The sequence below is a fragment of the Pagrus major genome, chromosome 16 (assembly GCF_040436345.1).
Source record: "Pagrus major chromosome 16, Pma_NU_1.0".
Classification (NCBI taxonomy): Eukaryota; Metazoa; Chordata; class Actinopteri; order Spariformes; family Sparidae; genus Pagrus; species Pagrus major.
Genome location: NC_133230.1, coordinates 4,972,307 through 4,985,023, shown reverse-complemented (window position 1 = coordinate 4,985,023; position 12,717 = coordinate 4,972,307). Strand labels below are relative to the sequence as shown.

Genomic DNA, 12,717 nt, shown 5'->3' with positions numbered 1-12,717 from the left:
ACGCATTAAAGGCGCAGTGACTACATTTGTGCAAGTCTCGCGAGACTTTATTAATAAAGCTTTAGAAAAAACTGCCAAAATATGAATAGAGTGGGAAATAAGTGAGAAATAAAGATTAAAGACGTATGTGCTCTGTCACAGGTTACATTAAAATAGTAGTACAGAGATTTCTTTACCTGTTTGTACTGAGCTCATCTAAATGGTGCTGTGTAATTCTCGCGAGATTTTATTCATGGGGCTTCAAAATCCTGTCAAAATAAGAATTGTGTGTTTTTTTAAGGGAAAAAGTGGATAAAAAGGATAAAAATGACTGTACAGTCTATTATGTGACATTTATATTGATATACCAAGATATTCTTTACAGTTATATACTCAAAAATGTAACAAGAATGATTGGATTTCTGTAAGGATAATCTCATTTACTTTTAAATTACTATCATGTAAAAATATAGAAAAACAAGTGGAACATTTCATTATTAATGGTCAAAGAATACATCTACAGATGTCAATTTATTAACAGTTTATTACACTTTTGCTTTCAGTTTTTTTAAAAAAATTTAATCTAATGTAAAATCAATGAGGTGTATAAAAGCAGCTCATAGCATTTGTATTTCACTGTAAAATATGATAAAGAAAAATGGTTGTTTCAAATGCAACCTTCAATACTATTATTTTAGTAGTTTCGTTATTGAGTACATGTCGTGTTTATCTACTTTTTGGAAATGGTTATGTTGTTTCAGTAGCATCTCTCACTCAAAAAGCATACTGAAAGTAATGCAACGTAGCAAAAGCCACCTACATAAAACATTTGTCATAAATGCACACAGAAACGGACTTTGTAATCATGTTTAATATAAATTTTATTTGCAGGACATACGCAAAAAGCCATACAATATCATCAGCTTCACATTACAATGCAGACTCACATCCAGAAATTGGGCTTCAGTGTCTCTCTAAAATAAAAAAATCCTCGACAAGACTTGGATAAATACTTAAAAAAACATAAATTAAGGAATTTAGAATATCCACACATACTGCAGTAGATCGCACAAGGACGGGGATATAATTCTGCCAGATCAGGCGAGATTATTTTGGAGGTTGAATAAGATAGGCTCAAAGTAATCTGTAATTGTGGTAAAATGAAAAAAACTACCTGGTGCTACTGAATTTCAAAACTCTGGCCCAGTTAGCAGACGGTGTGAGATAAGATTACATACATAGAGTTAACCACACCACATCTGTGAGGCTTATCAATAGATTTTGTGATTAAGTAGCAAAAAAAAAACGTTTTCACTTCGGTGAGAATAACATGAAGTGGACCTAAATCACAGCTGTTATTTGAAAAGCTATAAAATGTTAATTTTTATAGAGATGGAAATAAACATCATTCTATTGAGACTTTTGCTTGAAAACGGGTCAGGAACATGTTTTGAGTCGCACTTTTCCGATGGTTGAACTGTTCTGTGAAAGGATGACACCTCAGAGAAGTGTAACGTTCATGCGCACAACATGGACACTTCTAATGAGACTGCATTTACGATTGCGTTTACTTGGCTTTGAAAGGAAATTCATGACCGAGAGGGTCATTACATTCTCCCAGCCCAGAGAACAGTGTGTTCTGGTCAACATAAGGATCCCCCAAAAACACAGATTTGACACGTTTTACCCTGACAAATGTGATATGCTTCAAGTATCGATTCAAGCAGTGTTCACATAGAGTCACAGTAGCTTATTTATTTCTATATTCGGGATTACTCAGTTAGCCAGACAACATAGTGTTAATTATGTGTTAAGAATAACACATATGTACATAAATAATCTGTTGGTGCAGCTACAAGAAATGAGCTCAAGAAATCCACACTGGTGACATAAAAGCATTAAAACATTGATTTTTAGTTATCTGGCTAAATGGTTAATCATACCATACAGCTGCTTGCACATTTCAATATTAAATATATTTCATTATGTGAACTATAAAATATGTAATTCAATAAAACACATGATAAAAACAGCATCAGCACACCTCTGAAGGAAGGTGTCTGTCACTGTGTTGGCTTAAATATAATCTTATTATGCAGCGTTTTCGACATGTGTTTCCCCCTTCATTCATACCATCGTCATGATTTCTTGGCTGAGACAACCGCCAAGCATCATGATTTGTAGTTGAACAGATTCGAAAGTAGTCGTCACAGTCCTGCAAGTCTGGCCAATCAGGCGCTGGGGTCACTTCTGCAATTTGAAGCAGGTGGTTAAAAGTTAAACTTCTCTAAAATGTTCTCTATCTTCTGCCCCAGTGCTCCTGAAACCACACGCCGTATTAAATATGGTATTAGTCTAAAACCACAAGACAGGATTTTAATAAATATTATATTTTCCACGAGGGCATTGTATTAAAATACCCAGTTTCTACTTGATTTTGGTCATGTTTGTGACAATGAAGAAACATCTTTGACACAAATAAAATATTTATCAAAGTGCTCTGCTGTGCAATCCCTTCAGTTTCACACAGAATTTCCCAGAATCTTGACATCAACCCATCCACATATGGGTCACACAGTACTGCCTTCATAGAAACACACTATTCACGTGTCTTTGAACTTATTGGAGTGTTACACATCACCTGTGGAATAAAACTAAAAAAATGTAAAGTGTCCGGAGAGAACAGTTGGCTTTGCCCACATTTTTTGGTAATAAGATCACTCAGAACGCATTCATCGCTGCCTCAGTGAAATCACCTTCTTTTCATTCTCACATTTACTTCTACTCCATCTTGGATCGCTCCATCTTGGTTTTCAGGATTTCCTGGAAAAGGAGAACACAGAATAATGCATGTGCAGTAATGTGACCGTGGGATGATAGCACAGTGAATGCCATAATCAGGAGCATTGTAAACAGAAATCATGGGACTAGCAGGGGGAAAGTAAAAGGACCCTTTACCTCTTCCTCATCGAGCATTACAGGGAGAGCGCTGTAGAGAGAGAAAAAGCAGAGAGGGAGGCGGTGAGTGCATCCAAGCCAGGGTCAAACAATATTTAAAGATAATCCCTAGAGCTTGTTTGTGCTTCCAAAGTGTTTCTATTTGAGTATTAACAGTATATCTTTCTGGTCTGATCTGCCCTTGATTAGATACCGTAAGCTACATTAATACGCTTACATAAATATGACAATATGACAGATTTAGAAGGATTATTGTTGTTTTAAAAAACGTATTCTCACAAAGTCCAGATAGAGCGTAATATTTAACTCACAGAACTTTTGATACTGATTGTAACACTTGTGTACTTTTACTGTACTTTATAGATTCTAAGTGACTATTACTTGCAATGGAGTACTTAAACATAGTTGTATTGGTACTTTTCAGAGCCAAACATTGTACTTTTTACAACCTGCAGTTACTTATACTTTTAAAATTGACATTTTACATTAAAAGACCATATGATCAGCTCATGAAATACAACTATTTGAATCCCAAGGAGATCAAATGATCTAATATTTTACGAAAAGATGACAAAAAAGTCTAAAATACTAAATAAAATCTACGTATCAAAACATTTTTTTTTTCTTCTTTCTTCTCCCCTCAGATTTATCTTGTGACCCTTTGGAGGGGCCCGACACCTAGGATGGGAACCACTGGACTAAACTACCAAACTTCACTATAAAGGTTAGTTTAAACTAACTCCACAGACTGCTACTGTTCTACTACTACTGCTACTTCTAGTACTTTTCAGTCAGCTCAATGTCTAAAATTTAAATCAACTTTACTTACACATCAGCTACAGTTGTAGGAATGTTCTCCTCAACCCATTTTAGGTCTTCATCCTGGAAAAATCAGATTACCAATTACCAATTACCTGTGCATAAAACCATTAAATAATATAAGTAGAGACGCTGACAGAAGACAGTTAACCCACCTCTTTACTCAACAGTTTCTGGGAGCCATTAGAATCGGGCTTTGAGCCTCTCATCTTCATTCCCTCTGAAATAAAATAAGCCAGTTTAAATCACATAGAAGTCTCTTGTGCAATAATATGATTTACACAACTAGGTTATTACATTTTCCATTTATACTCTTATGTGATTAGAAGATGAACATTTCTAAATGAATCATATCTGCGTGAACAGATTTAGATCGTGGCCTCAGTGGCACGGGTTATACAACACAACACCGCGGATGACAAGGCCGTCTCTATCAGATCTGAGGCCAAATTGTGAGTTATTTGCAGCTGCAACACAAATCTAATTGAAAACATCGTTGGCTCCATCATCATCCATCAGGACAGAACAGAAAATAATGATTAAATATGGATTGATTAAGACGTATGAAAAGATGGATGTTTCCAGATCTTTTGTGTGGATGTGACAAACAAAGAAAACGGACTAATTTTTATCCCTGCAGCCTTTCTTGGCGCTGAGATCTGAGCTAAACTATCTAAGCACTGTGTTGTAGAGATCAATAAGCATTCAGTCCGCTCCATGTAACAAAACCTGGCTCTTGGCCTTCAGTCGAATTTAGAAAAACAGCTGCTATCTAAGGTAAAACTAAAATGCCAAGACTTTAAGTCAGGGCATCTGAGCCATATTAAACTCTACCCCATCTATTTATATATTGTAAACACTGTCGCATACTGTGTTCTCATTTTTTGGACAACCTTTAGTCAAGTCTTACCGAAAGCTTCATTCAGCATGGGCTCCTTGGCCTCTTCCTCTTCATCATCTTCATCAATCAAAGGAGAATGAGAGAACCTGAGAGAAAACAGAACCAGAAATTAAATGCTGCTGCCAAGTTAATATGACAGCAATAGTTTGGTGCTGCAGGATCAGGCCCCGCTCCAGACAGACTCCGACCTTTGGCTGTTGGCAGAGGGCCGCAGCAGCACCATGATCACCAGCAGGATGGTGGAGAACAGGAGACGCCAGAAGGCATCATCTACCCACAAGTCCCTCCAACCCTGTGGAAAAGATACAAACAGAAACACAGAGATGGATGTTATCAGGTTGGAAGGAACGTTTCGCCTTTCATCTCTGTATACACAAGAAACCCACAGAGATGACAAGACCAAGGAACCGCAACACAATGCAATAATCAATCAATAACAGAAAACAAACTGACCGTCTGGCAGTCCACCAGCTTGAAGACTTTGGTGGTCCAGATGATGAATATGATGGAAGCTGCGGACGCAAAGTAAACAACGGTGTTACTCTGATGTCTGTAAGAGGCGATCCATTTTGCAGCAGTTGGTACTCACCGACAACAGAGAAGATGAGAGTGTTGGTGAAGTGCTGATACAAAGAGAGCTTCACTATATTTCTCCGAAGCTTCAGGAGGCGAGTGGTTTGAGACAGACTGATGAAAATGTAGATGTAAATTAAGGAGAACATACTGTATATACATTGGGACAAACCATAATCAAAAGCTTATATATGCAACGCTTCTGAAAATGCAAATCCTGTCTGAATCAGTCCTGAGTGGCTGTTTTGATAAAAGGATATCCACCACATGACACAGGAGTCAATAAGGGAGAGGCTGAGATTAGCCACCAGGGCCACCGTCTCATAGAAACCCTGGAAAAAGAAGACAAGAGTCGGGTTTGAAAAACAGAAGATAGCAGAGGGCAAAGTGTGTGTGTGTGTGTGTGTGTGTGTAAACAGGACTGAGAGAGCAGAATAAATTAATCATAAGGGAAGTCACAGTCCTTTTTATAAACATGAGATGAGCTTGTGTTGAGATCTGCCTCCTGACAAAACACATCTGCTCACCAAACTACACAACCTGTCTTCAGTCTTCTTCCTGCCTTCTTTTCTAATGTTTGTTTGTGTATCTCTGTGTTTTCATGACTTTCTGAACTTGCTGCAGCGTCTTTGGCTGCATTTGAATATCACTCTCAGATCAAATTTGTCATTCTTTATTATCATCACTTGTCCGCCTACCAGAGACTAAATCCCGGCGTAACCTCCTCTCTCTCTGTCGTCTCCTCTACTCGAATCAAGTTTATTTACGCAGAGTGCCGTGCCAGGCAAGAGTTTTATGTAAAAATACACCAACACTATCAGCATCAATCAGATTGTGGAGGCTAGAACAGATAATGTCCTATCTGCACTAGTGCAGTGGGTTCATTTTATTTGCAGCCACAGAAAATGATGAACTACGGCTTAGAAGGGGAATAGAAATGGTCTCCTGAACAGCTGCGAGAGTGAAGAGAAATCTTTTTTTCTTTCTCATCCGTTTGGTTTATTTGAGGATACAGTAAATCTTCAGTGGGTGGTTTAGCTGATATAGATTAGTGTATCCAGTACAGTCCATTGAGTCCACTTAACAGGACCGCTGCTTCAAAACAGTTTACTTTCAAGGTCATCTGAGTGTTGCCTTCAAGTTATAATCCTTAGGATTTTCATAAGATCTGACTTTTGATACTAATTATGAGTAGGGTTGCAGTGGTATAACTGTATATGGTTATCTTCTCATGTACATGTGTCTACCGTACATCTACTGTATTACATTCTACCATATAAGGGTTATTAAAATGTATATATTTTAAGTTTTTAATCAAGTTTCATGTATCACTGTCACTTGCAGGCAGGGTCTGATTTTCTTCTACACACTCGAGGGATTCACAAGAAACAATGCAGCATGAAAAATCCAACATTACTGTGTTTGAATTGATCGCATTGATAAAAGACAAACCGAAACACCACAACCAAACATTTCCCTTCTGCTGCTTCACAATAAAATCAATCAACTGGAAAAATGCAGGCTGGCTTGAGCGTGAGTTTGTGTGGCTGCACTGTAAATACACAAGTAGCCTCTCTATTAAATTTCACAAGAAGCAGCTGCTCGAGGAGTGTTTGCTGTAGTGTGACACTGCAATTGCTGTTACCACTGCAACCACAGGTGTTAAAAAGGATGAAATGAAAAGACAACAACTTCAAAAACAGGTCTGTCACATCATGTTTTAGTGAGCAACTAAGGAAATAAATAGATTGCATAGGCTTTAATTCAACTGCATGTCGTTGTTGGTGTTTAGGCTGCTTAAAGTCACCTTTTACCAAATGTGCTGTATTTATCTGACACTGTCACTGTTCTCAAAATAGGCTAAAAATAAATACTGAGAATGTTTGCTGTTGGGTGGTGACAAAGCAAGAGGCTGGTGGAGTTTATTAATAGCTGATACTTACACCCGTCACTCTGAGCACACCCTCCACAGAGGAGAAGAGCAGGTAGAGAAGCCCAACAGCTACAAGGCGATGGACTGTGGTACCCAGTCTGGGTCTACACAAGTGAGGGAGGTCGAAATGGGAGTATTAGCAGTGAGCCCCCCACTGATTGTTATTGAGACATAACCTGAGGCAAAAGGTAAATTTCAAAAGAGTAAACTTACCGGACTATGCCGTATCCGAGACTGACAATGAGGACCAGGATTCGGGCTAAAGATCTTTTGAGTGCAGAAAGCAGCTCTGCAAAAATAACAGCACCTTGAACTGTGAAGACACACAAACAGAATTATGATTATGAACAGACTGCAGTGAAGAGAAAAGAGAAAAAGATCCACAGACAAGCAAATATATTAAATCAACCGACCGTAGTCTCCCTTGTAACGGATGCTCTGGTACTCTGAGTAAAACACAGCTTTCTCCAACATGCCGAGGATGATGACAGCGCCGATCCAGAACTGGATCCGCAGCAGATCCCTCCAATAGCAAGCACACCAAAAGAGCCAGAGAGCCCCGAACAGCACATACACGATGCACATGACCATGAAGAACTGTGAGGGACAGGAGGGAGAGAAAAGTGTTCAGCCTTGTTTCAAATCACATTTTACAGACAGTCTTATTCAGGCTGGAGACTTTGAAACTTTATGCACAACTCAAGATTACATTTTTGTGTTTTGTTGGTATAGCATCCTCCAATAAAAATGACAAAAATGTAAAAGGTTCTCTTGTTTATTGTAGGCTAGTTCTATAATTTCATAAATGCAACAAAACATGGTAAAACTGTAATGGAAATGCAAAGATCAGGCACTGAATATGCATAAATAGCCCACCACAGAGTAGCCATATGTGAAAATATTAATGTAAGCTGTGTTACCCTCATTGTGAGGCTCGAATATGTTTTGCAGCACCGGACAGATTTTGACAAAATGGTTTTCTTTTGATATTAAAAGGTTGTTGACCCCTAATTTAAACCCTTCCTTTATTTAATTCAGTACATACCATCATCAGGGGCCAGTCTGCTGGAGAAGAGTAGTCATGTGGTCCCTTCATCTCAACTTTCACTGAGGAAAGAAAAAAAAAAAAGTCACATCTCCTGACACAGAGTGAATATGAGAGATCCTAAAGCTTTTGAAGTAAAATTGTATTTCTCACTTGTGAAAGTGAAGCTGAACTGCTCTGCTCCGATGTCATCATCCTCTATCCCGCGGAGCAAAGGCTGCACCTTGACTATGAACAGATATGGACTGTCCTGCCACGCTTTGGCCACTGCACTGATATCCTGCAAAAAGACGTTTGTGAGCAAACATACATAATTTCATGGGCTCCACAGGACGTGACCTTTAAAAAACACGTATTTACATTAAAAAGTAGTAACAACATGTCTTACCGGCTTGTCGGGCCAAATCAGACTTTGATTGGATGGGTCACTCTGAACAGAAAACACAAACAAATTCATAAAACAAGTCTCTTTATAGCTTTTAAATAGTATTATCAATATGGTCAATCCAATCCATGCATGATCAGTAACTCACCTTCGGGCTGGTGAGAGGCTGATACGGGTTGAAGTCTGGATAATACACCTAGGTGAGCAGATAGAGCAAAGAAACCTGGATGAAGTTACCTGAAACACTCAGATGTTAGATAACTGCTGCAGTAAACTTGTGTTCAAAGTGGTGATTCACTGTGTGTGTTACTGTTTACCCTCGGTAAGAAGAGGGACGAGCAGTTGTCGAAGTACATGTAGCCTTGACTGTAGAAGCCACTCCAGCCGTCCTTCAACATGTGGTCCATACCGAACATGTTCATGGCTTTGTTGTCCTATAAATGACAGTGAGGGGAAAATCAGTGACACTATAAAACTACTCATGTTGCAACATTACACCAAATGAATGGAGGACAGTGACTGCAGACTAAACAGAATATTACATTTATGATCCAACAGGACTTAGAAGGTAAAAAACAAAGAAGAAAACTGTGTCAGCTGCTCTCATCTCGCTTGAAGTCAGTGTTTGGCAGAAGAAGACATTTCAAAACACATCTGAACAAAAAATGTCCTGATCAGGCTACTGGTGACCTCGATACGTCCTCTCTTTTTGACCCTCTTCTCCAGCGACAAGTTGAAGTACATCAAAGCCAAAGCAGCAGCTGAGTTTGAGATGCTTTGAGACAAAGAGACAGCGCTGGCACAAAGATGGAAGCTGAGCCTCAAGGCCATGAAAACACTTTCAGGCAGAGCTCACCAGCTGCTCTGACTGACAGATAGCTGATGCTGAATGTGAATCAAAACCCTGAACTGGTGAAAAGTCCAAGAAGTAAACTTTTAGATTAAAAAAAGCTTGACCATGTAGATAAACTTGTCTTTCTTGCACAAAATCCACAAAAAGGATTTGATTTTTAGTGATTTCTATCTACCATTTCTACAGTTACATGGAAGTGAGTCATGGCAAAACAAACAAATGAGACTCGCACATCAGCAGACAAAAGTCAATACTCACTGGTGTGTTAAAGACCTCATTGTAGCACACAGAAGAGCGCAGGTACCAGCTGATGTTGAAGGCCAGGTTCCTATCACATGACACGATGTCACCCTGGACTGCAGAGGGATACAAGTGAATTGTTACTCAACGGGTGGAGCACTGGATTGTTAGACGGTAATAAGGTCTTATGTCCCGCTAGAAGATCCAAATCATCATGTTACAGGAGTTAATCTTTCTTTTTTGTTATAACAAGACAGAACTTAATACATTGGGACACCTATTTCTTTGGCCTGATGAAGGTTTAGCACCGAACATTGCAATTTAGACAGACTGCAGGAGTTTGCCTGCAACTTTAGCCCCACGCCTGCCAACATTAGACTGTGACAAAGAGGGAGATTTTCTACAAAGATGTGAAAAATGACTTTTAATAAGCTCACAGTAAAATAAAAAAAGATGCAAAAGGTGATCAAAAGTTAACACAATTTGTCTGTACAGCACAGCAGACAAGATGCTGTCGATTTATCATTTCAAACAATGACATTTTGCTCGCAGTGTGAAGAGGTTCCCCGTGCAGATTTTCCAGAAAAACAAGCCCTGCAGGTTGTAGGACATCCGGCCCATGCAAAGTGTTTGCAGTTCAGCCAGTGAAGGCCATAAACACATGATGGGACATGAATATCAGCACAACAACGTCATTGCTGATATTTAAATGTTAAACCCAACAGTCCTAACGCTTGTTGAACAATAATCACCACAACGTATAATCTCTAATTAAAAGCAGCATAGTTTTGAGTTCTTGTGCAAGTAGAATTACAGTTGTTTATTTGGTTTTGCTTTTTTAAATAAAACCAGCTTGAGGTATATTGTAACAGGGTCTAAACTAAGAGATGTGAATCCAAATCATCCCCCAGGAACTGCATAAAAATTCAGAGGACAGAGCAGAGGACACAAAGGGCCTTTTTATACTTAACTATTCATGTTGTGTTTGTGTGTTTCTGTGTCACAACCTGGACAGGTGCCAGATTAAACACCGACGCCAAAACCAAGGATGTACTGTACCCGAGCGTTTCGTTCCTGTGGCCTTCCTGGCAGTACGTTAATGAATGTCTTGTTATAGGAAATATTCCACCTATCAAACATAACCATCTTTGTACTTTGTATCATGATATTTATATAAAGATGGTAGGTAGGTGCAGTAAGGAGCTCGGGGGGGAATGGCACCATCACTGCTGACATTAATAATGAAATGCCCCAATCATCTTTTAAGAAAGTCAGAGTACTTACACTTCATGAAGATGGTGGTGTTGGCATACAGCGTCTTTCGAAACACGGCATCCTGCGTCTGAAAACACGACAGACACAGATTGTTTTGAATCTAACAACTCTAGTTCAGTCCTGTCTATTAACCTGACTGCATCCACAACGGATCGATTCGCCGTTTAGTCGCTAAAATGTCGACATCACCATTTCTTACAGCCCAAAGTGACGTCTTAAAATTGCTTCTTTACTTCAACAAACAGTCCAAAACCCCAAATACTCTTTATTTAATATCATAAGTGACAAAGAAAAGCAGCAAATACTCATATTTAAGAAGCTGGTACCAACAAATGTTTTGACAGATTTGCTTGAAAATGACTGAAACAATCAATAATCAATTATCAAACTAGTTGCCAATGAAGTTGAAGACACAATAAAATGTTTTTATTTCTTTAATAGATGATCAAACTATTTATCTACACCTTCTATTTACTATAGATTAATTTATCCCACTGAGCTCCTTGGCATATTTTATTTCATTTTCATTATATTTCCTTGTTTTGTGTGTCTGCATGTTACTTTATGTTTTAGCATGTGTGCAAGACAAGTACATGAATTCAAGTATGCATGCATCAATGTGTAAATAATCTGAAGCTGGTAACTTTGGGGCTAATTTTAACTACTCTATATACTTTATTAGCTTGTGTAACCATAGGTTTTGGTTAAAACATGCGAGGTAAGTACAGTATTTGCCTATGAAACTATGTGCTATGTACTTAAGTAGGGTATTTGCCTGAAAGATAAACGTTTCTCGTCCTGTCAACACTTTTAATGACCGGTTTATCTCATCCACAACATAACTCCCTTTGTTTTCATGATCTGATAGTAGAGGCACATTAAACACACCTGTGAATACCATTATACCCCAACACACTTCTTGCTTTGGTGACATATTAAATGTGCACTGTTGCTATCTAGCAGGAGATAAAACCACAGCTGACAGGCAGAGTTATGACTTTAAATAGCAAGTAATTTAAGCTAGCTCATTCCGAGTGATAAGCTCGTTGTGTCCGACAACCCAAACTAACACTGTCAAAGCCTTGTGTGTCTAAAAAAAGGTGGAAGATACAGCGACATGAAGAGCTGCTAGGAGCTAGTTAGCTACCAGGCTAACAGCTGCTGCTATGCAAGATTTAGCACGACATGCTAAAGCAATAACCTTAAAAAATGCCTTTGTCGAAGGCGTAACACTGACCGAGTTGATGTCCACCTTCCATACGGACACCTCTGCCGCTGTCCCGACGCGGAAAAGTAACGCTAAAAGCAGCAAACATGACCAATGTACATCTGGCATCTTCATTTGTGCATCTACTACAAGTCAGAGTCGTATCCGCCTCCAGGTCCGGCGCCTTCTCTTGCAGTTCACGCCGCCGCCACAAGATGGCGACAGAACGCACCACAGGCCGCCGGCAGTGTGTTGTAGTTCACGCTGCTGCCACAAGATGGCGACAGAGGGAGATTTGTGATTTCTGTTTTTATTTACTCTTGACTACTTCATTGTGGTGTGGAGTAAACAAACAAAACAAAACCACAGTACAATAGTAAACAACCAGAAAAGATTCCCAGCACAAGCAGAGTTATTTATAGAAAGGCAAAACATTAAGGACGGATGGTTAATATAAAGTATTTTGGCAAATATTTATTTCTATTATCAACGATACCCCAGGTAATTATCATCACATAAAGTACAACATCTTTTATTCCTTTTCAGACC

At 38.9% G+C, this 12,717-nt stretch overlaps 1 protein-coding gene across 1 annotated transcript; it reads right to left on the bottom strand.

Moving 5' to 3' along the window:
- Window positions 1–832: 832 nt before the first annotated feature.
- On the bottom strand, window positions 833–12,435 carry LOC141010616 (transmembrane protein 87A-like). The gene is made up of 21 exons (XM_073483667.1): window positions 12,199–12,435; window positions 10,971–11,028; window positions 9,705–9,802; window positions 8,911–9,027; window positions 8,742–8,789; window positions 8,597–8,638; window positions 8,362–8,488; window positions 8,209–8,270; window positions 7,577–7,760; window positions 7,377–7,476; window positions 7,174–7,267; window positions 5,491–5,562; window positions 5,247–5,355; window positions 5,111–5,169; window positions 4,846–4,949; window positions 4,667–4,743; window positions 3,912–3,976; window positions 3,767–3,819; window positions 2,938–2,968; window positions 2,736–2,802; window positions 833–2,229 (listed from the first exon to the last, which is right to left on the bottom strand). The coding sequence occupies exons 1-20, from the start codon at window positions 12,301–12,303 to the stop codon at window positions 2,761–2,763; spliced, it is 1,647 nt and encodes a 548-aa protein (XP_073339768.1). The 5' UTR covers window positions 12,304–12,435; the 3' UTR covers window positions 833–2,229; window positions 2,736–2,760.
- Between the last annotated feature and the right edge of the window lie 282 nt (window positions 12,436–12,717).